A 24,273-nucleotide genomic window follows, 5' to 3' on the forward strand; every position below is an offset into this window, starting at 1 on the left:
ACGCCCATTTTTTTCGACGAAAACAGTCCAAGAAATGCATGGTGCAAATCCCCCCCCCCCCCTTGATTTTTGTTTTACAGCGATGCCTATAGAACGGGCTTTCTCTGGACAAACGCCATCGCGTGACATCAGCGCGGGGCTCCTCTTCCTCACGGTGTTGTGTTGTCCAATTTGTAATATATGCTATGCGGGGGTCGTATTTCGTGACGATTCTCTCCCCGTTCCATTCTTGTGCTTCTGTGCCATTGGTGAACGACGCCTTTGATGCCAGAGCCGGCGAACAGCAATGCTTGCTAGCTGTCACCCCAAACGGCAGAGGCAAATGATAAACCGAATTAATCGGGAAATGAGCCCGCAGTTAAGCCGGAAGCAGGTCGTCTCAAGAATGTACCCGGCATGACTATGTGATCCTAGTGAGTCCGGTCTGTGTTAGCCCAGCGGTGGGGCTAACAGGCTTAAATGTTGGGCCAGAAGGTGCACTCACTATAAAACGTACGCATGTGTTAACGTGGGCCTGTGGGCGTGGCAGTGGACGCTCTTATGAGAGAGGAAGGTGTGCTACATCTACTGCTGTGTCTTCTTTATCCGGGGGAGGGTGCTGTCGCGGTGATGCCGAAGTTTGAAACTGGATTTCCGGCACTGCTTGCGCGTCTTCGTTCTTGAGATCGGTCTATTACTGGCTGTCACTTGAGCTATATTTCAGAAAGCGATCGTGATTATCCAGCGCACGGTACAGCCACGACTTATACCTGCCTCGGTTATCGTCTCACGGGCCATTCCGGTCACCGCTCTCGCGTTGAGTAACCACGAACGGCTTTTTGTACCTCGCCGCCCCTGATTTGCCTTCTTGTTTCTTTCTCGCACTCTCCTGTGCCCCGTAGAAAGCCGTTGGTTCCACTACCTCGTACTCATTCTAGCCATAGGACGCCGGAATACGACGACGAGAAAGAGGACCAAGTGTGGGGACCGTCCCGCGCTAGCGCTCCCGCGCGCCTCTTTCGTCCCGAAGGCGACAGATGGCGCCTCTTTGTAGACTCATGCGCGCGCGCCCGGATGTTTCAGCAAAACACACCGGAGCGCCGGCCCGAGTCGGTCCACTCCGCCCCGAGAGTTCTTAGAGCGAGGTGTCCGCAAAAAGTTTGTCTCGAGGCCACCCCCGCCCCGGTGGGGAACTAATCCCTCTGTTATCCGGCTGGTTCTTTTTCGCTAGCACTTTCCCTACATTCCATCGCGCTCCGTTCCGCGCTTATTTGAGCCCTGATACTTTCAACTGTGTTTCGTAAACTTTTGCCGCGCGCGCAGTAATGACGACAGCAGCTGCGGAGCGCTCATCGACGCGTTGAAGTCGACGAAGCGTCTCAAGCTTAACTGAATTGGAACACTTTCGGCGGGCTTTCGGCGACTGCTGCCGCTAGTGAGAAGACACGCGCTTCGGCGCAGAGGAAGCAAACGCACGTGACAAACTTGACGCGCTTCGTCAGCGCTCGTTGGTGCTCCGGTTCAAAGTGCGCGAAGTGACTGACGTTGCTTGACACTTTGCGGGTGCGGCGTGAATGAAACCCTCCGGACTGGCACGGCCGACAGTAGCGGTTGACGGCGGAGAATCCGCGCACGGTGGACTTACCCTGTGAAGACCAACGCGGGCAGCGCGCGTGTGTGTGGTTGGCTGCCCATGCCGGGCTACGAGCCGATGGAGGCGAACTGCTCGGTGGACCTGTGGGAAGGGCCGCTGGACGTTTTTAACTTCAGCAACACCTCGTTCCTGGACATGGACGAGCTGGACTCGACGTTCACGTGGAAAGAGTACCTCAAGATGAGTGTCTACCTGGTCACCATCGTGGCCGCGCTGGTGGGCAACTTCGCCGTCATCGTGACGGTGGTGACCAACCGCGTGATGCGCACCACCATCAATTACTACCTGCTCAACCTCGCAGTGGCCGACACGCTCATATGCATCTTCTGCATGTGGGTGCACTTCGTCAACAGCCTGTCCACCTTCTACGTGCTCGGCTCCTTCATGTGCCGCTTCGAGGGGTTCGCCAAAAGTGAGTATGCAGCGTATACCTCCTCTCTTTCGCGCGCCTTTCTCCCTGTTGATTCTTCTTGACATGGTATCTGGTGGCCGAATACTTGGTACGGCCACCAGATGCCGCAGAAGGCACCAATGAACACGGAGAAGAAAAAGCCTAGAACTCAGTGAAGGCGCTTTCGGGACGGGGTTTATGTCCCGTGCGGGAATGCGGCGTAAGCCTTCAGTGCGCATAAGCGTAGAAGGCTTTTCGGAGGAAATCAGAGTCGTCAGAACATTTATGAGTACTGATGAGAAATGGAGGAAAGAAATAAAAAGGTGAGATGCTGACTCAACTTCGTACTCTGTCCGGCCTGCACCGCTTCCGTTTCGGCGGAAGACGATTGAAAGTTGCAGAGTAGTGGCACCCGTGTAAACGGCCCTGTCAGCAGCAGTGGCCGGGCCGTCTGCACGAACGGATTTGTCTCGGAAATCAAGCGCGAGAAAGTAAGAGGAAAAATAAGCGCACAAAACTGTGCCCAAGGAATGTCATGAGAGCAACATCCGATGGCTTTCTATTGACAGAAGCATTTGTTACAGATGCGGTGGATGTTCAATTTGCCTTGCAGTGTTTCAGTGAAGTACAGTGATGGAGAAATGGCTTCTGTTTTATTAACCATATCCACAACAGAAGCGTGATGCCATATATGCAATATTGAGTGTCGATTTTGCGTGATCATCAACATGAATGGTCACCTGCATCAAGACGCTTGGTGTACTTGGCAAACATTTATGCGATACAGCAAGGCGTGTATGCTATGTGTTGCGTTCGTGAATTACTGTAGTTTTTGGGGCAGCTGCAGTTCAGCTAATGCTTATTTTAGTGTCACAGCTACGAAGGCTTCAGTTGCCAAATACCGAGAAGCTGCTTTCCGCTTTGGGGCCAGCAGATAAATAAAACAATGTTGAGGAAAAAATAATGGCAGCGCTGTTTCGTATCCAGGGCTTGTGATTGGCCTGTGCCTTTATTATGCGCTAATGCTATACGCCGGCTAATTATGTGGCACTCTTACGTAAGAAAAGGGTTTCGAATAGCGTCCTATAGGCTCTGCTTGTGCAACAAGCATCCAATCCTTATTGTTGGTTCTCTGTAGCTGCCTGTTCATGCACAGTGGCTGACACTGCGGACTGATTTATGGGTTATAAAATATCCTAGAAATGAAGCTTAGAGTTGAAGCAATGATGATGATATTTATATTGCGCGGTTTAATTTTCTCGCAAAGAAGTGTATTCTAGTTTAACTAAGTGAGTAATTACTACGAAATTCTCACTGTTAATGCCGGTGGCACGGTTATACGTACGTAACTAAGGATAGAACATCCAGAATGCATTAGCCTTAATTGAATGAGAACTGTGCAGGAAATTCTTATGTGGTCTACAAAAGCAAGTCCAACTTTCTTAGAGATCACTTTTAATTGTGAGGCAACTGCGGGTAATTGTAAGATACTGTAATGAACATATTGATAGGAATGGTCTAACCTTCCGGCGCGTCGGCGAATCTTGCTTTTAATGTTGGTCCTGCCCTTGAGACCAAGAAGTTTAGAAAAAAAAAATCGGTTAGGTGCGTTTTGACAATAAATAGCAGAAAACTGCAAGCGTCCCGTGGAGGAACCTGCAGATATATTGATTGTTATGGCGCAATTTTACGGTATGCAGAAAAACTAGAGTTCATAAACAATTTCCCGTTGAGTAAGAGAGAGAGAGAGGTACTTCAGAATTTTTGGGTATGTAAAATTCATGTAGGGAAGGAATCGTGCAACTATGATCCCAGAGCCAAGCGGCGGCAACCTCACCTGCTAAATGCGAACTCTGAGATGGCGCAAAATTCAAAGCGAGCGGATCGCGAAAAGCTCAATTATCTGAAATTTCAAACCCATGCGGAACTTAGTCACTGCCTTGAGGTGAACACCACTCGTGCACCTAGACAGCTAACCATCCGCGCGAAAGGGCACCGATGCTTGTCTGTACGTACCCAAAAAACTCACCGAAACCGGAAATAAAATCTCCCGGGTACGTAAATTATCATGTAAATATGCAAATAAATATGACTGCAGGGTAGCAAGAATATATATATATATATATATATATATATATATATATATATATATATATATATATATATATATATATATATATATATATATATATATATCGCGTCCGGTGCTCTACCGACTGAGCTACGGCGACGGCTGTCCAATCTGCTGCTCTCGTGGGTATTTATATTTATTGCGTGTAAGCGAACCTTGAGAGTGTTCACCTGCGCCACCCTTGTCCATAGCGGTGAACGTAGCACGTCCTGTATTACCGCGAGTGTGACGTAGAACGTCATCTAACGGCGAGGGCGGAAACTGTGCGAGAGCCCTCTTATGCTACCTATGGCATCAAGACTGCCAGAACCGAAGCCCCCGTTAAGCTATTAGCAAACAAGGTAAACGAATTGAGGGGCTCGTTTGACAAACATATGAAGGAAGCCAACAGTCACCGAAACCATGGTGCATAGGGGAATGTTTCTATTGTTCTGTTTAATTTCTTTAATGCTTCTATTATTTTGTCGCTTAAAGAAAATTATATATATATATATATATATATATATATATATATATATATATATATATATATATATATATATATATATATATATATATATATATATATATATATATATATATATATATATATATATATATATATATATATATATATATATATATGAAAGGTTCGCGGACATACACTGTTTTATAGACTGCGCGAGCAAGCTGGAGCGCATGCAGCGGCAATAAACTTGTAATGAGGGGGATGCCTGACAAAGAGGCGGCGTAAATAAATCAATCGCACCTGAACCGCGGCATGCACCTGAATCCTGAATGCAGGATGTTTACGCTACCTGGATGACCTGGATAACAAAGCGGAGGGTGGGTCTCGATTCTCGAAACACGAAGTTGATCGACAATGTTTATGGAGAAAAAAAAAAACGAATGAGCCGGTATCCTGGGAGATAACTTTGCACAGTGGTCGCGATATTTTCTGTAAGCAATCACCAGCCGCGCTGTCTCTGTGCCCTCGAGTCAGAAATTTATATATGTAAAAGTCAGGGAGGAAGAAGCGTGAATATTCATGTGAAAGTAATCCTCGCATAGCTTTCTGCACATATATAGAAGGCTTGAAACCCCAAGCCGAGCTCACAGCTCTTAAAATCGTGTTTTTTTTCTTTTGGCCGAGATATATACCATCCCGCTCTACAGGAGCTGCAGCGCACAAGATGTGGTAGGAGATCGGTTGTTGAAGCAGTGCGATGCCAGCGATGCTATAAATTTATGTATTTAGCCGTCGATGCAAAGAACAAGATACGCGGAATGTTTGTGCAAGTTGAATGCACTGTGTAAAAGCGCATTGATTTACTATAAAGTGGAAACCTCAGCTGGTTCAACCCGGACGCTTTGCAGTTAGTCGTATTGAGCGCGATGGAGCGGTTTGTTGGCGATGCAGAAGAGCTAAACTTTTTGGTCCGAAACACGTGATGGAATTGGGGGAGAAAAGTACGATTCGTTCACGCTTCTTGTGTTAATTCTTTTTTCCTGTTTGTGTGTGCGTTTGTAAAATGTACAATCACGCAAATTGAATTGCTGTGCATGTCATCAGCCAGTCCCTTTCAGCAGCTTTTTGGCCCCGCATGATACATTCGGTCTCCCCTAATGATTAGCTGATAGGCGCGAATACAGAAAGCATGGTGAGGTTCCAAGTAACCGTGCGCAAGTGGTGCGAACGCACCTATATCAGGTTTTAGCCTGTTGTAGAAACGAAATGAAATGATATATGCGGAGGCTCGAAGATATTCCCTAGTGAACTGGACCGAATAGCATGTGGCTCGTGTCATTGGTGAAGCATGTCGTAATGTGACGCGCGGTTTTGAAGGTCCCTTTGTGAAAAAGAAGAAGAAGAAGAAGTACGTGGGAATGAGGCCTGCACGATGCAATAATATCATAAACCCTGTTCAAACGGCCAACTGAATGCCTCCAAGAAAATTTGCATACCCACAGAGGCCGGGCACGAAGTCCAGGCGCCGAATAAATATATTAAGGTTAAGGCCGTGCAATTAGCCTGCTTGAGCTTGAACAAAGCCCCCTCAGCGGCATCCCACTTCAAATACAATTTGCTGTGGCTAATGGGGGGGCTTATTCCCGCTGCGCGTGCAAACCATTTGCGTCGGGAAGGACGCTCGCTGTACGTCTCCGCTCCTGAGAAGACGAATAAGGCCGCGATTCCTTCGGACAAATGGCTCCGAGATTGTTGCGCTTCTTTTATAGTTCTATTCTCTTCGCCGGAACACCTGCAGGGCGTAATGGAATTTTCGAATGCAGAAAGGGGAGGGAAAAGCGAGCAGGGGTTGTTGAAGTGTGCGAAGCGGGATGCATGAGCGAAACCACAAAACTCACGCGGCTGTCACAACAGAAATGAACTAACACAGGACAAATATGCACGGGGTTTCAAGCCAGTCTTGAGCTTCGTCGCGGGGCCCGGCACCAAAGGGCGGGAGGAGAGACAGGGGAAGGCCAAGAAAGCGGGCTCGTCGCAGATGGAGAGCGCGGTGAGAGTTCAGACGCTTGACGAGCGCGACGATCATTTCCGCGAGGACCGCGCAAAAGGTCCCGCAGCTGTCCCTGTCATACACTTTGCCCGAACGCCTAAGAGCCTCGTAGTTTCCTTCTTTTTTTTTTGTTGTTGCTATGTTCCCATAATCGAAGAATGTAAGCGCCTATACGTTCTTTCGGCATATCCGTCGGAAGAAGAAAAAGAAATGCATTTCCAAGACAGAAATTTGAGGCATATGAACTCCTTGTCATGTTATCATCGTAACAAAATTCAACGCGTGCTTCAACTCGATCTACAGTCGGCAGCAAGAGTTTGCGGGACGCATGTGCTCGGGAACGAATTTACTGCAGAGCTGCCTCGCGGCCCATTCGCCTGCATTTATATCAGCGGATGGAGCACCAGAGTTCCCTGATGCTTGCAGACATATTAGGCAGCTGTTAGCTTGCTTGACGTCGTCGAAATAAATAACTGGTACGGCGTGAAATGAAGACAATAAACACAACGCGTTTAACCCTGTAACGCCCCTTGTAGAGAGAGAAATTAGGAATAATTTTCTGCTCTCAGAAGTACTCGATTTGCTACTACTATGCCAAAAACGCCGTCTTGCGAAATGCTTATCAAAAAAGGGTCAAAGATTCAGCTGTCAGTGATGCAGCTGGTCTGCTTTAAGATAGATTCATGCAACAGCTGACCCTAACGGCCGAACAGCCTAAAAATCTGAGTGGTCGAATTGCTGCATTTGCAGCTGTAGGAGCAGCTTTGAATTTGTTCTCGATTTCTTGCGTGCGCCTGCTTGTTTGCACGGTGTTTTATTGTTCTTGCACGATAAAATATAGCCCATTTTAAATAATTATTGTATTTATTTAATAAATCTGTCAGCTTATTTTGCATTTTTGCAATGAAAGAATCATTAGACCCCCCCCCCCCCCCTCACACACACACACGCTTTTTTTTTCTGATCAGCCGTTTTGTGAGCTACTGCGTAGGTATACTGCTCAAGCGAGACGGCCTTTGTTGGAGTCTTTAAAAGTTCGTGACATGACCATGGGGGATAAAAGAAGGAATGGAGCAGAAAAAGGCTCTCGATGACGAGGGCGTAAAGAGAAAAAGATAAAGTACAGCCAAGCCCACTTTAAAGGCTACAGTTATAACGAACGCTTTCTTATTACGAACTGGGGTGGAGCTACCGTCAAAATATGTACGAGGGAAGAGGCACTGCGTGTCGGGCACAACCAACACCTGCGGCTGCACAACTTGGTTATGCGATTGAGGAGGTGATGAAAACTCATCCCCGCTATCAAAAACCGCCTCTTCTTATAGGAGCGGAGAGCTACAAGACTGCGTGTTACCCCGTCCCCACTTTTTACGAAAATAACGCGGTTTTCGTTTTATTTTTCTACGAGTGCGTCACTAGGCACAAGTTTAGAGGGCGCGTGGGGACGACGGGCGACCTGTTCGTCGAGTGCCTTGCCGAGTTCGGCCATGACATGGTGAATAAATAGCTGATGTTGGCACGGTAGAAGAAAGAACGCAAATGTGCACTTTTCTTTTGACTATAGCTTTTTGAAAGCATTGGATGGAGCGCTTCGTGATGGTTTAGTAGACAAGCGTCTGTCTACTGGCAGCGCTCGTATTATCGTCTTTCGGACAATCAGTTCAGCGGCACAGGCAGCGATTAGTTGCTCCTGGGGGTTGGTTACCTGTCTTATAACCTGGTGCATTCGGGAATTCAGAAGAGATTTGTCTTTGGGCTCATGCAGGCTCAAGAGAAAAGTGTACAACAGCTTTATCTTACCGGTACTCACCTACGGGCAGAAACGTGGATGCTAACGAAAATAGTTCAGCTTAAGTTAAGGACAATGCAGCTAGCCATGGAAAGAAAAATGATAGGTGTAACGTTAAGACACCGGAAGCGGGCAGAGTGGGTGAGGGAACAAACGCGGGTTAATGACATCCTAGTCGAAATCAAGAGGAAGAAATGGGCTTGGGCAGGACATGTAATGCGAAGGAAAGATAACCGCTGGTCCTTAAGGGTAACGGGGTGGATTCCAAGAGAAAGTAAGCGTAGCAGGGTGCGACAGAAAGTTAGGAGGGCGGATGAGATTAGGAAGTTTGCAGGCATAGAGTGGGCGCAGCTGGCAAAGGACAGGGTTAATTGGAGACATATGGGAGAGGCATTTGCCCTGCAGTGGGGTTAGGAAGGCTGATGATTTTGATGATGATGATTATGATGATGATGCAGGTTTGCATCGGTGGTGCTTTAATGCGGAGTCGGCGATTGAGATCGGACTCATTGCGCACGACTGCACTGCGTACAAAAACGGGAGCAACAAAGTGGGCTAGGTGGAAGGAGGGTGACCTATATGAATTACCTCGCTACACACGACAGATAATCAAGCTAAGCTCACCTAGTAGAGCGCAGTGGTCTGTAACATGGTGCATAATTGGGCTCCGCCACTGAGCTTCCACCAACGAAAGAGTGCACCCTGAATTTAGTTAACATCGTGAACACTGCCATCACAAGAACTAACGAAGTCAAATCTTTATAGGTGCATTTTGCTCACAAGTATGAGACGATCACAAACTAAGACGTCTTGCTGTTTCTGCGATTTATTTATAGGTAGGTTGAATAGTGGTACACGCATAGAGCAAGAAGAATAAAAACGACAAATATGAAGCCCCGACACTTGTCGCTCCAGGCACCCGGCATGGTCTGTTTCACTATTGTTCACATAAGTGCATGGTCTGTGCGTCCTCCAGAGAGCATCTTATTTCCATTCTACGGCGTTTTTGCAGATATAATAAGGCGCAAAAATGTTCGCGGCCAGGATAGAAGAGAAAGAGCATGGCAATAAAAACACCGCATCTCGTCCAGGCTTCAGCTCTTAGCGATTGCCCTATTAAGGCACTGAGCACTGTTTTCAAAGTAGCGACTCAAAATTCTGGCTACTGGACCCAAGACAGCTGGCAGAAGTATAGATAGTGCTTTTTTTCCTTTTTTTAGTCGCAGGAAAACCAAACTGGGTCTTAGCTCCGTTGGCGTCAAAAATACGCAAGCGTCTGTTAACCCTGAGATGCAAGCTATAAAGGGTGTATCACCTAAGATTTTACACAATTTTTTAAAAATTAGCTTTTCGAGTCAGAAGAGCGCTTTTTCTTTGCATAGCATTGTCAGCGCTGTAATACATCAGAATGCAGCTAAGACGTGCTAACTAGTAGGCTGGTTAACTAATATTAAATAGTTAACTCTAACTATGGCTCTTAGGCTCCTTAATTATTGACCGGCGGGTAGCCCACCGTCAGTAATACTCATATCAGGTTTTAGAATTTCGAGAACGCGGTTACCCTTGGCTCTGTGCCCCCCCCCCCCCAAATTTTGGCTATTTCTACGAGTTACGTGCACTGGAGAGGTTGCTCTGCATGCAAGCTTCTCGAAAGAGCATGTATTTTGGCGTGATGTAGCCAAAATTAGTTGAGCCACAGAGCCAAGGGTAACCGCATTTTCGAAATTCTAAAATCTAATATGAATACTGATTACGATGGGCTACACGCCTCTCAGCAATTGAGGAACCTAACAGTAATAGTTGACAAGTTATACATTCAATATTAGTTCACCAGCCTGCTAGTTAGCACCTCTTAGCAGTATTCTCATCTACTACACAGCTGACAACGCTATGCCGAAAAAAGCGCTCTTCTAACTCAAAAAGTATATTTTTAAATGTTATGTAAAATCTTTGGTGAAACACCCGGTGTAATTTATACACTTTTTTTGACACTCTGTATCATTAGTCTTCACAGCTCCGACACGGTTCGAAATGCATGTGTTTTCTGCCTGACGCTCTCATTGGCAAAAAAACTCGGAGTTCTCTTTACCCGATTCGTCGACTTTCGGAGAGCCGTCGTAACCAACTGCTCCAGGAGCGCGAATTCGAGAAGGCACGCCGCGTTCAGCCGGGCTGCAATTTCCGAAGAGCTATGTCCAACCGCTACGGCGGTGACCACATGTGCAGGCGCAGCATCAGGATCCATAGCACTGAGTGGTTGGCGAGCTCTATGAGACTGATCTGAGCCCGAAAACGGTCTTCGTTTCTTTTTGGTTGTTTGTTGCCAGTAGCCACCGAACGAAGTCACCGCGATGCACCGCTGCGCTTCCTGTTTCTGACCCGCTTGACGCCGGCAAACTAAACGCAGTAGCGCCGAAAGTAGTCGCTAAAATTACAACTGAAAGCATGTCGGTTACGAAACCATCCTTGTGCGCGCTGAAAAAGTGCAGGTGTAATTGCGAGGGGGGCCAACTGCTCGACTGCGCTGAAGAAGTGGAAGCTTCAGAAGTCGAATGTGCGCGTCGTTTAATACCTCCACGAGAAATAAAGGAGAGCGAGTGTGGGTCTCGAAATTTTGATTCCACTTTGATTCCTGCGCATGCGCGAAAATAGTCCTTTAGATTGTATATTAACCGCTTAAAACAGGTATGAAATTAGGCGAAACAAGCAATAAGCAGCAGGCGTGACGGGAATGTAATTGTATTCGCGCTTCAAAAGCGGAAACTCCGTCATTCACAGTCTTTGCACTGCTTCGCTAACGGCCGCTTGTTTCTTCTAACCTTTACTTGGCCATTAATAAAATTGAGGCGGGCAATAAAAGGCTATGATTCTGTACGCGTGCCTGCCGACAACCAACGACAGATATTGCGGTGAAACGGAAAACAAAACAGTGTCACCACCAAGTACGAGCGAAGATATTCTGGCTGACGTGCCAAGCGAAACAGCAGCAAGCGCCCGACGTACGGCTGGCTAATGGATACTGCCAGTGTAAGAATCATGTTGTACCTAAAGTTTTCCGCCTTGTCTTCTTTCCAGTGGCTGTTACCAGCTCTCTTTACACGTTTTCGCGGGTCGGCTTCGATAAATATTCCTGATTCCCTTTGCGTGCGGCTTTCGGCCACCTTGGTGCCTGTTCTCTTTGCAAAAGCTTGAAAGTGAGCATAACTAATTCTGCTTGTCGTGAAGTACGTGTAGCGTGGAAACAAACAAACATACATACATAAGATATTTCCCAGATTATTGTTTTCCAGGCACGTATCTAAGGGGGAGCCCGAGGGGACCCGGGTTCCCCGCGAAATCGAGCTCAACCCCTCCTGCCCCTGCTCCAGCAGTCCTAGAACTCTCTCGTTAAGCATGCACCCCCCTCCCCCCTTCGAATCCGGGGTAGAATGCATTGCATTGGGCCCCTTCCGAAAAAAAAAATCCAGGTTAAGTGCCTGTCGCTCTCTCCCGGGGTGAAAATGCAGCTAAGATATCTGTGTTGCCGTGGTAGTGAACCATCGATAAATATATCTCTGTTAATTCAAACTCCGGTTTATTTTGTTAATTTTGACTTCAGTAAATTCGACGTCAAGTGCGTTAAGAGGGATCCTGTTAATAGAGTTTTAGATAATCCGAACAAAGTTTCTATCCACGTCACATTCGCATTATTGAGTTTGTTGCGGTGTCACACTACTGTTACTACTACAACCTCTCAACTCTGTATAATCTGGCTATTGCTATATATAGTAATAAGCTGCGCCCAAAATACTGAACTCTGCCAGCATCTCTATGGCTTTAAGAGACAGGTTTCTCGGAACGCTAATTAAGCTTCTGATTCATCTTGTTGCAAGGTAATAGTCCATTGGTCTTGAAATACGACGGGACAGAAACCTTCAAAAAATTTTCCGGATGTCCCTGGGGTTAAGGTAAGGGTAGGGAATATTTTTCAAGGGAAATGTAGCTTGCCTCTCCCGGCAAACGTAGCGAGCATACGGTAAGAAATAGTGAATAAGAATACGCAGTGCAGTTCAGATAACCGAAGAAAGACTTCCCTGTATTGTTTCCCCACAAATATGCGTCGGTTCGAATTGCGTGCAAAGCCAGTAGGGGGGGTGCATAAACATCACTACTGAAAGCGTAGAAGTTTGCAAAAGGGAACGAATGCGTTGTGCGTTGGCAACAACGTTAGCTCAGTGCAGTGCACACAGATGCCTTAACGCCTCTATTTAGCGCTTTGTGGAGTGCTTAGGGCGTGTGAGCTTATTCAGTGAGGCTAGGTGGTGAGGGTTAGTCTGAGGTGGCACAGGAGCTCGTTGTGTTGGTGCACTATAGTATACAAGCCTGAGCGAACAGCGCGTCCAGCACTGACGGACTTTGTTCGGCACGAGGTAGTCCCATGCACGGAGGCTGCCACGTATTGAGCCTCTTATTAGACAGAATGCCGTTTCGACGAGACCCGCCACTTCGAGGTGAACGGAGCGAGACCGTTTCGAAGCGGGGATAGTCGGCGCGAATGCCCTGAGGGCTAGCTGGCAGCCGCTACCGAGCCCCTAATGTCTGACCTCTCTCGTCTCCCTGATAATAGGGTCCTCCGTGCCTTATATATGAGAGCGAGACAAGAAGGCCAGAGGTGCACAGCGACAATTCTGTGCCTGGATTCGCTGACTTGTTCGTACTTTAGGTCGGTTCGCTTTTATCCACCCGGAGGACGTGCATTATAAATGCCTATTACGAAGCCAATTACTCCGGCAAATTACGAACCATCTAAGAAGTACCCGCGGCTTGGTTAATCTTACCCTTAGACTTGGTTATGCTCTATGATGGCCACAGAAATGCCGCTCGCGCTCTAACATTACACGACAATTGCCCACCACGGGCTGATCTCCGAGGCTGCGCTTTTCACCGTCTCCGCGGTAGCGCCGCTTTGGGCTACAAGCGGCCGCAGCTGTTCTAAATCTTGGCGCGAAATGGGGTAACTTCTGTAGAAAGTGACATGAACGTTAGCCGGCGTTCATCATGACAATGCTGTAAAATTACTAAAAAATTACTACTCGATAAGCCCCAAGGATTCTATTCATGAGAAAAGCTGTGCAGCATAGTGGCAGTTATACCAGGTGTCTAAGCGAAGGTGAACCAAAATTAGGCCTTTTCAGTTATGAAGGCGGCTTATTCGTCACAATAATACCTGCGTGGGGGGACATCAGAAAGCATGTATATAATGTTAACTAGTTAGCCGCTTAACTCATTTCTGATAATTAACTTTTGAACTATAACAGTTAGGCTACTGGTTGCAATTATAGACTTAGCCGGTTGTTAGTAATAGCCATATCAGTTTTTAGAATTTCGAAAACGCGATTACCCTTTGCGTTGTGGCTCGGCACAATTTGGCTTTTTTTAGCTAGTTACGTGCACTGGAAAAGTTGCTTTGCCTGCATGCTTTTCGAAAGCGTATGCATTTTGGCACGATGTAGACAAAATTTGTTGAGCCACAGCGCCAAGGATAATAGCGTTTTATAAATTCTAGAAACTGATATGGCTATTACTAGCGACCGGATACAAGTCTTTAATTGCAACCTGTAGCCTGACTGTTATAGTTAAAAAGTTAATTATCAGGAATTCGTTGAGCGGCTAACTAGTTGATATTATTTACACGTTTCCTGACGTCCGCCAACGCGGTTATTTTGTGCAGAAGCCGCCTTCATACCTGAAAAAGCCTATTTATAAAAATTCTGGTTCACCTTCTCTGAAACACCTGGTGCATCCTCTGGCGCGCAAACGCTATTCAAAGCGCATTTTGTGCAAGTGGAACTGAAAGCGGATCTTGTTTCTTTGATTCTGTTACATCTTTGTCACCTGCAGGACGTGAGCCGACGCACCCGCACACCTCTAGCCTTAAAGGAGCACTCAGGAGAAATTGACTTTAGTTGGTTGGTTGACTCGTGGGGCTTAACGTCCCAAAGCGACTCAGGCTCCGAGCGACACTTTAGTAGAAGGCTCCGGATAATTTCTACTACCTGGGGTTCTTTAATGTTCATTGTCATCGCATAGTGCACTACCTCTAGCATTTTGCCTCCATCTAAATACGACTGCCGCGACCAGCATCGAACCCACGTCTTTCGGGTCAGCAGCCGAGCACCATAAGCACTGAGCCACCATGGCGGCCAATCGACGCTGGCCGGCGTCGAAAGATTACCGTGTATAAGTGACAAAGAGGCATGCTTCATTGAAAGCGTAGCCGTCATCAGCTACAAAAAACCTAAATATGAAAGGCGGGTATCGCCGCCACCTGTCGTTTTCACGCGCGAGCCCAGTAAGGAGACGTCAAGATTGAATTTTTCGTGCGGATCTCTGAAGCTACAATTTTGGCCTTTCACTTACAAATTATGAAACCAAACCCCTTTTTTTTTTGGTCTTGACGTCATGACTGTGAATCGAACAAAAAATTCCATTCTTAAATCCAATTTTCACAGCAATAAAAGTGCCTTCTGCTGCCGCACTAGCTCAACACAGCCGCAAAGAGCTAGAAACAAGCTATTTGCACTGAGAAAAAAAAAACTATATTGTGTAGTCCTTTAAACCTATGTCGAGGTTCGCGCATATTTGGGTGAGGATCGACGATCCTCCAGGCACTAAGCAGGTGGGGAAGCATGACGCCAGATTGAGACGTCGTTTTGCCAAGGTGTCCAGTTCAGTCCTTATGTGCGTGTTGCAGGGGGTGAGAGACGATACGGTGGGTTGCTTCTTGGAGAGTTCCAACATGTGCGGACAAGCAAAGATATGGGACCGCACAATTCCCAGTGAGGTGCATTGAGGTCATTTTCTATTTCGCGGATAGGGGAAGTGATTGGGTAATGATTCTGTTCTGGCTCGTCTCAGGACAGCGGTACGGATTCTTGCTCTCTCCGTGGCACTAAGTAACCCATGCACGAGGAGTCAACGCGTGGCACATTATGCTCAAGTTACCGCCATTTCTCTAGCGAAAATTTACCGAAAGGGTAAAATTTTTAACAGGTCTTTAACACGACTTTTATATTTCGGGCGTCAAACCCGCGGGCTTGGCGATTTAATTTGGCACGCGCGGAGGCTCGCATATTGCGACGCAGCGAGCATAAATCTTACGTCGCCGTTCGGCGCAATTGACTGTCATGGCTCATCACTTTCAGTTTTAATTTTTAATTTTTTTTCTCAAAATACAAGTGAATAAGACCGACCACGATGCGTGTTGATGAAAAAGGCTGCGTGTGATGCAGCTTGACAATAGCCCCGCCACTCCCTCACCCCACATCGAAGTCTGCAAGCGAAACAGTAAAGCAGCTCATAACGCCAGAATTGCAGATGGGAGTCGTGCCACCGCACAGGGGGAAAGACAGGAGAACACGAAATAAAAGTTAGCTATAAGGGGGAAAAAGGCATACTATGGCAAGCAAGGTGTATAGAGCGACAACCGTAGGCACTTTGCCATATTCTGCAAATGACACAGTCCGCGATAAATAGTCTATCCGCACAAGCAGCATGTTGCTTGGAAAGATCTTAGGATATAAGGTGGGGAAGCTCTCCGAAACAACTTCGATGACAGGCCGCAAGATCGGATAAGCGAGAGCGTTCTTCTGAACCTGAGCCAAGCGCCGCCTCGTTCTTTGGCTTTTGGCACACTAGCAATAGCATATATATTCCAGCATGAAGAAGTCTACTTATGGTGCGATGTGCTGGACTCAAAAAGTGCGCCCTGCACTGTATACCTAGAGTCGATTCTCGACTGGAGTATCGGTAATTTTTTTGTTTTTGTTTTTACACCACGGCTCGCTGTTCTATATGCCTCGCGAACAAAGCGAAACGAAATCAATAAACTACACAAAGTGTCCGACATATAGTCATTGGTGTGAACAAGTAAAAAAAACCCTTAGCCTTAAGAGATATTCTAGCGGAATCGCACAACGACGAACTGGAAGAGTGGAGCTTTTCAGGTTAGTCTTACCGGTTTTGAAGTACGATTCTATCGTGGTAAAACTAACCTGAAAACCTCCACTCTTATAACCAGTGCATCTAAATTAGCTAGAAGGGGGAGAGGGTGGGACGTTGGAGGTTAGAAGGGAGACTTTTCAAAGCGTTCCACACATATAGACTCATGATAATTCCCTGCAGCTGGAATGAGGCCCCTGGAATGCGGCCGCTGCGACGCCTTTACCGCTGCCTTACAGTGCGTGGTGCGATCACAACAGGAAAACGAAGCATAATGAAGTTTTTTTTTTTTTGCACATAGCTAAGAATGCTGTAAACGAATACAAAGCGTACTTTCAATTATGCGGAAGTTTCAATATACATTCCTAAGGTAGCTATCAGGGAAATGCAGACGGAATTTAGTTCCGTGAGCTTGCTGAGGAGTCATTAAGCTGCAGTTAAGAAAATATCATGTGTTTTGTAGCGATAGCTATATTACGGTAGCATTTCGAGCCTTCAGCGTGGCACGCAGTGGCGCCACCCTGTAGCTGAGCTGCCAACCTGAGGCTTCGCCGCCACGCTGTCACGTGGTTGGTCAGTTGGTGCGGAGCAGCTGCCGGCGCCGTGGCTTATCACGTGGTTCGTCACGAGGTTGGTCACGTGACCAAGTTCCACTCGGCCAGCTGTAGCTATCGCGTCACTCCAGGTTTAACCAAAGCTAAACCACCGCTAATTTTTTTCCAGAGCCGCGTTCTTGTGGCCAAGGGCTACAAGCTTCTCTGAAGATGATCTTTAGCTGCCCTGTGGCAATTGCGCTTAAAGAAATGGGCAATTGCGCTGTGTAGAAACCAAGGTCCAAAAATAAGGCTTAATTGGAGTAGTGTGTGAAATGTGTAGAATATTATAGCTTAATTTTTTCATTTACTCGTCTCCTTATATGCTGAATTATTCGCAATCAGCAATACTAATCTGTAGCACCTAAAAGTTTCGCAGTTCACTACGCAGCTTTTACGAGTGAAATTCAAATGAGAATATTTTGTGTGTTCCTCTCCTTTTACTGTCATGTTCTTAAGAACAACGAGATTCTGTACCGACGACTGTTCTGGCATTTCTATCAAGCATGCATCACATTTTCCTCTTTCCTTACTCTCTGTGTCGAAGCACAGCTTCAGCGCTTCTGTCACGCCATCTGCGACTGTGAAGGATAAAATGTTTTTTTTTTTTCAACTCGATGACTTACTCATGGCAGCCATTGACAGGTGAAAAGTGCTTTACGCTAGTTATGGTGGTACCTTCCAAGTACGCTCAAGCTTCCAAGCCAACGAGTTCATTCTAATGTTAGGAGCACTTCAGAAGGCGAATTACCTGCTAAGGAGGACATCCCTCCCTCCCTCCCTCCCTCCCTCCCTCCCTCCCTCCCTCCCTCCCTCCCTCCCTCCTCTAGAAAAAAGAGAACTAAACAAAACTAATCGGTTTCAAACGATGGCTGGCCTGCAGTGGTTCATTCGTGCTTTTCAGCAAGGAACGACACGAAAGGCAAAGGTAGGGTTGTTGCATCTTTCTTGGGAAACTGCCTTCGAAAGGCCGCAACGAAAAAAACTAATGTCAATCCTGTGTTGCATCCTACGCCATTGGTCCTTCTGAAGGGACACCCGAAGCAGCATGGGATTGGGTCCCCATTCTTGTGTCCCTGCTTCAGACTGCGGCCGATGGAGCACGTGTACGACGAACCCACTTATTTCGGAAATAACGTTCGTTAAGAGGGCGCTTACCTGGCTGGCGGCTTTGCCTCCAGAAGGAGGCGCAGAGTGGTCGGGGAGACATTTTCTGGTCGATCCGGGAATCTATCGTTGAAAGAGATGCGCTCCGGCAGCGGGACAGGGCTCTCGATTGCTAGGCTCTCGCAGAACAGGTTCTTTTAGAGACCGAGGCACATGCGCCTTTTTGAAAAGTACAGACGAATCGGCCACCTTTCGTTAACGTCGGCAAAAACTTGGCTGAAAAGGCACGAGAATGTTGCGACAGGTACCTTCAGGAGTGACGACATGTCGCAGAAATGACGACGCTATTGTTGCAGCGTTGGACACTTCAGTAAACAATACTGAGGCAGGCTGTTTTGGGATATTTTTTTTATATAGAAGGATGGAAACAGGAGCTTCGCGGATCAAACTAAGCGTACAAAATGCACTTAGTGTTTGCCGTAAAACGCATGAGAGAGCACCCATGCTAGTGAAAGCACCGAACCTCCTCCTGCGGCCTGACCGTTCTGGGCGCTACACGACGGCTTTATCTTTCGCAACGGTACGATGATTTTCAAGAGCGCAAGAAACTCTCGTTACTCCGCGGCTGTTCTTCGATGCTTTCTGGGGTTCCGACGCTTTCTTTTCTTTCGCTATGGCGTCTGCGTGCGATTATTTTCTGTTACACTCACGCGTTATCACGGGGCTGCGTTGTGATCGCGATTTTCTTGGCACACGCGCGTACTCTCACTTTCTCTCATACGTTTGTGGCTGCTTGTAGAGGGGCGAATAAATTGGCATAGCGCCACTGATTGCCGCGGGCCCTCCCACTGTTGAAGGTACTTTTAACGGTGGGAGGGGCCGCATGGCAGGTTTCCGAGAAATTGCCGTCCGACGACGTATGTCTGAAGCCTCATAAAATTCCAGCCCAAACACAACGTTGTTCGATGCCTAGAGCCGAAAAGGGGGATGGTGGGGGAGGGGGGAACTCGTGGCTAATGGCACCTGCTTGAGTACGTCCATGAGATTTTCGCTTAAAGGTGGGCGCTCTATAACGCGTTTAACTGCGCCCACCGAGTGCTCTGAGAAAACAGTATAGCAAACCTCGATTGGCCGCAATGAGCTCAAGGCGCGTGCTGGCCTTTATGGCCTGTCGTTGAGAGCTCATAATAGTGTGCTTGTGACAGCGAATGATGCTACCGCGGCCTATTCCAGTGGCGCTGAGAAAGTGGCCACATATGATTCGAAGTAAGCTAGCATTAGCCGCAGGTCGCGCAAGAACTGTATTGGCGTGCATGAACGGAAGGAAGTCGCAGCTTGCGCTTGCATGCGTCATAACGCGCACTTCTGTCGCTAAGTGCGATAACCCGTGTCAAATGCGTGAGGGAGAAGAGGGGCGGGCTGCCAGACGGCGGAAAGTTTGGGCTGGTGAAGCAGTGCAGTAGGGCGTTCAAACTCGGAGCTTGAATTTCGTCTACTACGATCCCGACGCGAAGGTAGAGATGTAAAATTTCATGAAATTTTGAGGCGCTTGATGAAAACTTGTTTATTTTTTCACGTTTTTTTCAGAAAATACAAAAAAACGAAAAAAAAACATTACGCAAAAAGTTGTACAACGAACAACATATTTATTTGTTAAACATTGAAATACCTTCCTGGTTGAAGATCTACGTGCAATTTCACATCAGGACGTTCTGACCGACCGTCACAGACATACCATCTGAGTCCGCGCACTACTCATTTCAGCCAGACAGGTCTACGCTTCGCTGTGCAGCGGACAAATCCTTCCTGGCATTTAGATTAGTACGCACGTATACAAGTTTTTGCACTCGCTTCCCTGTGAGGCTGCTGCGCAATTTAGTGTGCACATTCCTTAATTCAGACCAGTTTCGTTCACATGCCGCAGAGGATGGGGAAATGTGGAGTATGCGACAGGCGAGTGGGTTCAAGGGCTGGTTGGAGCAGAGTCCTTGCCACCATGTGGATGGATCCAAGTGTTTCGCAGAATCCCAAACTCCTTCTCTTGACCAAATTCTCCTGAAGATTCTGTATTCTGCGACGTTAGAGAGTAGTATCCCGACGTCCAGCGATAGGTGCACTGCCTGGCCGGAAATCCAGTCGAACGTAACTGCAATCGGCGCGTCACCTAGGCTTTTGCCGCCATACCTTGGGTCTGGGAGGTTGGCAGCGATGTGAATCCATGGGTCGTACCCAAAACTCCTCACGCTCGCTGATCACGTGCATTACTTTAGCCTGTTCTTCCTACGCCAATGCGCTAGTTCCCAGCCACACCACGACTTGCGGTTTAATAGACTGGAAGACTTCGTAGACGTCCGACAACAAGGACTTATCAGATTCAAGCGTAGTAATCGCCGAGGAGACTGGTGTCACCAGGTCTAAGCATACTTCGCAATTGCATCCGAAACACATCCTCGTCCAAGACTGCCTGCCGTATCAATTTGTTCGCCTCGAGTTCTCCCATAATTACAGTCCCCTGCAGTGCCTCCTTGTTGTTGAGAAGGCTTTGCATTGACAGGGTGAAGCCACCCCATCTTGTCTTGCTTGGCAGTTTGAGTGTTGTGAAATTGCCTTTCCCGCACCTTGACTCCTGCTTTTGTTGGAGCGCAGCAGCAACTACGTGAGCGTTTTCCACATATTTGATTATTTTTCTGGACGTTTCGTGGACCTCTTGCAATACATTTAGGCGCATGAAGTCGTTGAGGAGCAGGTTCAACCCATGTGCTGAGCAACCAATGGTTGCAATGTGCAGAAATTTGTAAACAACATTCTTGCATACTGCCTGCATATTGCTCGCATTATCAGTAACCAGGGAAATTACTTTGTGGGGTTGCAGAGACTCAATGACATTACAGATCCCGCTGCTGCTGTAGGCAGCGGTGTGCCGATTCGTGTCTATTTCAACCGATTTGTAAAACAGAGGCTGCGGTGTTGCGATGACGAAATTCACAATTTACTAGGCGCGAACGTTGGTCCACCCATTTGTGAGCACGGTATAAGGCACGTCGAGTTGGTCAGAGCCACCTCTACGTGAGTTTTTACTCGCTCATACTCAGCGTCAAGCAAGGGGCCGCTCAAAAGGTACTGGTTAGGCGGTGTGCATGGAGGCTGAAGCATCTTCAAAGTATCGAGCCAGTGCTCATTTTTCGATAGAGAGAACGGCGTGTTCATTGTGTATACACAGCCCTGGCCAAGGTTTTATCCATTTCTTGTTGCATTTGAGGCGCGATTCTGTCGACAAGAGAGGAGACGCTAGCGAAATTTTTCATCGAAGAAGGTTCCAGTGAGACACTGGAGCTCTGGTACTCACTTGACGAAACCGCCGAGGAACTTCCAGGCGGCTTGTTTTGGGCTGCGACGTCATACACCTCCTTCACCTCTTGAGGGCACTTTTTGCGGGGCACAAGAGATGTTTAGTGAGGCGTGTAGCACCAGGGAAGCCATGTGGCGCATCACAGTATTTGCCAAACGCTTGTAACTTTTTGCCTGCAGTAAGCGAGTCACATACGTTGAAATGTTCCACACCTACGATCGTAGATGAACCATGCATGCGAAACTTGAAATACACAACCACGCCATGGCGAAGTACAGATGGTAGAGACCAATAGTCGAAGTTATAACGTTGCGCCATTTGAAAATGGCAATGGCGATCCTCCACCGGTTCGGTCGCGGCCCTCCAGCGAAGCTAGAACTCGAGCAACTCGTTTTCGCCGCGAGTTCTGGTTTCGGTAAAGCGCCCTAATGTCGGGTTGCGGGGAAAAAAAATCTGTGCGGAAATTTTCTTTTTTTCATATTCACTCTGATTGAAAAATACGAAAACAACTTGTTTTTTTTTTCCCAAAAATTTCAGTGTTTGTTCGACCCTTCACATCTCTACGCGAAGCGATACGTCGAGGCCTGCGGCGACATCTGGAACCACGTCGGTGGATGCATAGTGTCGACAGGCTTTCAAAATGCGTTGGTGTGAAACATGGGGCGCTTCCTGGCAATCCGTGAAGGAGACGTCATGAGCTCGGAGATGGTGCAGCTGCTGGCGTCTCACTGTGCAGCGCTTGAAGGCTTTATCGAGGGCCCGTCACAACGAATTAACAGGGAAGCTATCAAGGACACAAGATATTGCCGTATGCCTGCCTTTGCAATGGCATGGAACCATCCCAGTTTCTTATCCACGTAAATGCTTTTTTTTAACGTGTCGACGGTTACAAAATTTCCCCATTGGCTGGAGGAAACTGAAGTCACCAGATGGTAAGTGATATCACTTCCGCTAAAGGCATCAACAGCTGCTAATGCAATGCTATCGGATTGCCAAAACATCAAGTTTCAACTATCTCGTGTTCGTGGATCAGTACTATATCACATAAATAAAAAACTTCCTAATAAAAATTTGTATTCGTAAAACATACAACGACACTGGTTAAACCGTGCATGTTTCCTTAGGAGGCCCCAAAGAAAAACTGCCGAGGGAGGAGTCTCATAGCAGTAAGCACATCGGAATGAAATGTGCCTGTGAATTTTTTTCTTATTAAATATGCAGACTTTCGCTCCAAGTAACGGTACATGGCACCTTCGGCGTTCGCAAGACTGAAGGAAACGATGCTTTTAGTTATACCTCTGTTACCATCTAGCTGCAAGAAATACACATTGTTCGCATTACGAATTAGCGACAGGAAACAGCATATCGTGGGCTAGCAACAACAGGGTAATCCTAAAGACCTGTTGCGCTCTATTCGTACTTCATGGGACCTTCAATCCTGTACTATTGCTCTCCCTTACAACCAACCGTAGGGCAAAACCTAAAATCAGATTTCGTGGCTTTATTGCAATGCATCTGCTGCGGCGTTGTAGCCTGGTTCCTCTAACGAAAAAGATGGCACTCGTCACTGTGCTGCTTCAAATTGCGTGTAGCTCAAACACAGAATCGTTTTGATTTGGGCAGGGCAGTCTTGTCCCAGTTGATTGCAACGCGACACTAAATTAACCTCTTGCGCAGCATGCACCAAGACACAGCACGGGTACTTGGCCCGTTCGGCTTCGGAAGAGAAACACGGAGATAAAAAAAAAATTAGTCGAGTCGTTTCAGAGGAAAAGAAAACAATCGGGTAAATAAGATGAGGACAGAGGGAGAAGTAGCCGGCAAACCCACGCAGTACAAAGTGAAACAAAAGCCAAGAAAAGTGAGCTTGAAACGAGTTGACTTGGACGCATAGTCGTGTTGGTCTGAGGGAACATCGTTGTGTTATGTAGGATTGGAGCGAGCTGGCAGGGGCATCACGTCTTCTCTCCCTTTATTCAATGCAATGCGAAATTAAACGACAGCTGGTGACGTCGGAGACGTTACTCCTGTTCAGCTGCAAGATGTGTTACCGCCTTTGCATCTTAGAGAGGGAAAGCTACGCATCTGGTTTCTTCCGGAGTACTGACGTCACCCGCTTCGAAATTGGGTTGCTACCAATTCCCGCTCTCCAGCACAAACCGCAGCTCGCTCGTACGTTTGCCAACCCCCTCTCCACATAGCGTGAGGCTTTCGCGGCACGCTCTCGGCTGCCGGCTTCCGCATGTGGCACACCTCTGTCCGCATACCGCGCTTGCTCAATACCGCTATAGACGGAGAAGGCCTGCTCGCATAGGCGCCAATGCCACTATATCGAAAAGGTGGCCACGTATTTGACGTCATATTGGAAGTGCCCTGCTGGCGCCAGCCTGTTCGTGTCCGGCCGTGAAGGACGGGCAGGCGCAGGGCATCTCACCTCCCCTGCGTGCGCCATGTCGCAGCTGTGCGTGATGCGGACATCGCCGACACCGAGATCTCGAGGTTTTTCATGAGGTCACAACAGCTGTCGCTCTCATTTTTTCCCCGATTATGTAAACCAGGTTCCACTAAAAATGTAAAAGTGAGGTTTAAGGGGATTGAACAGTATAATGATCTTATTCTTGTTCACTTGAAGAGTAATGGCTCCCTTTCCCCCGACACTGACTCGAACGCCACAGCGCTATACAGTCATAGATATAAATTAGGCAGTCAAAGCAAAATGAAAGGAGTCGGAAAATGCGCCTAGTAGAGCTACCGCACTAAAATCATCTCACCGGCTCTGGAAAGCTCGCTGAACTGCCAATG

General features: G+C 47.5%; 1 protein-coding gene across 1 annotated transcript in view; it reads left to right on the forward strand.

Annotated features, from left to right (window-relative positions):
• The first annotated feature begins 1,096 nt into the window (after positions 1-1,096).
• LOC144114924 (QRFP-like peptide receptor) overlaps positions 1,097-24,273 on the forward strand; it is a 587,744-nt gene continuing 564,567 nt past the window's right edge. Inside the window, exon 1 of the mRNA XM_077648955.1 lies at positions 1,097-2,045. Coding sequence (XP_077505081.1) covers positions 1,673-2,045 — 373 coding nt within the window. The 5' untranslated portion in view covers positions 1,097-1,672. The remainder of the gene's footprint in view (positions 2,046-24,273) is intronic.

Source organism: Amblyomma americanum, chromosome 1, assembly GCF_052857255.1.
Source record: "Amblyomma americanum isolate KBUSLIRL-KWMA chromosome 1, ASM5285725v1, whole genome shotgun sequence".
Classification (NCBI taxonomy): domain Eukaryota; kingdom Metazoa; phylum Arthropoda; class Arachnida; order Ixodida; family Ixodidae; genus Amblyomma; species Amblyomma americanum.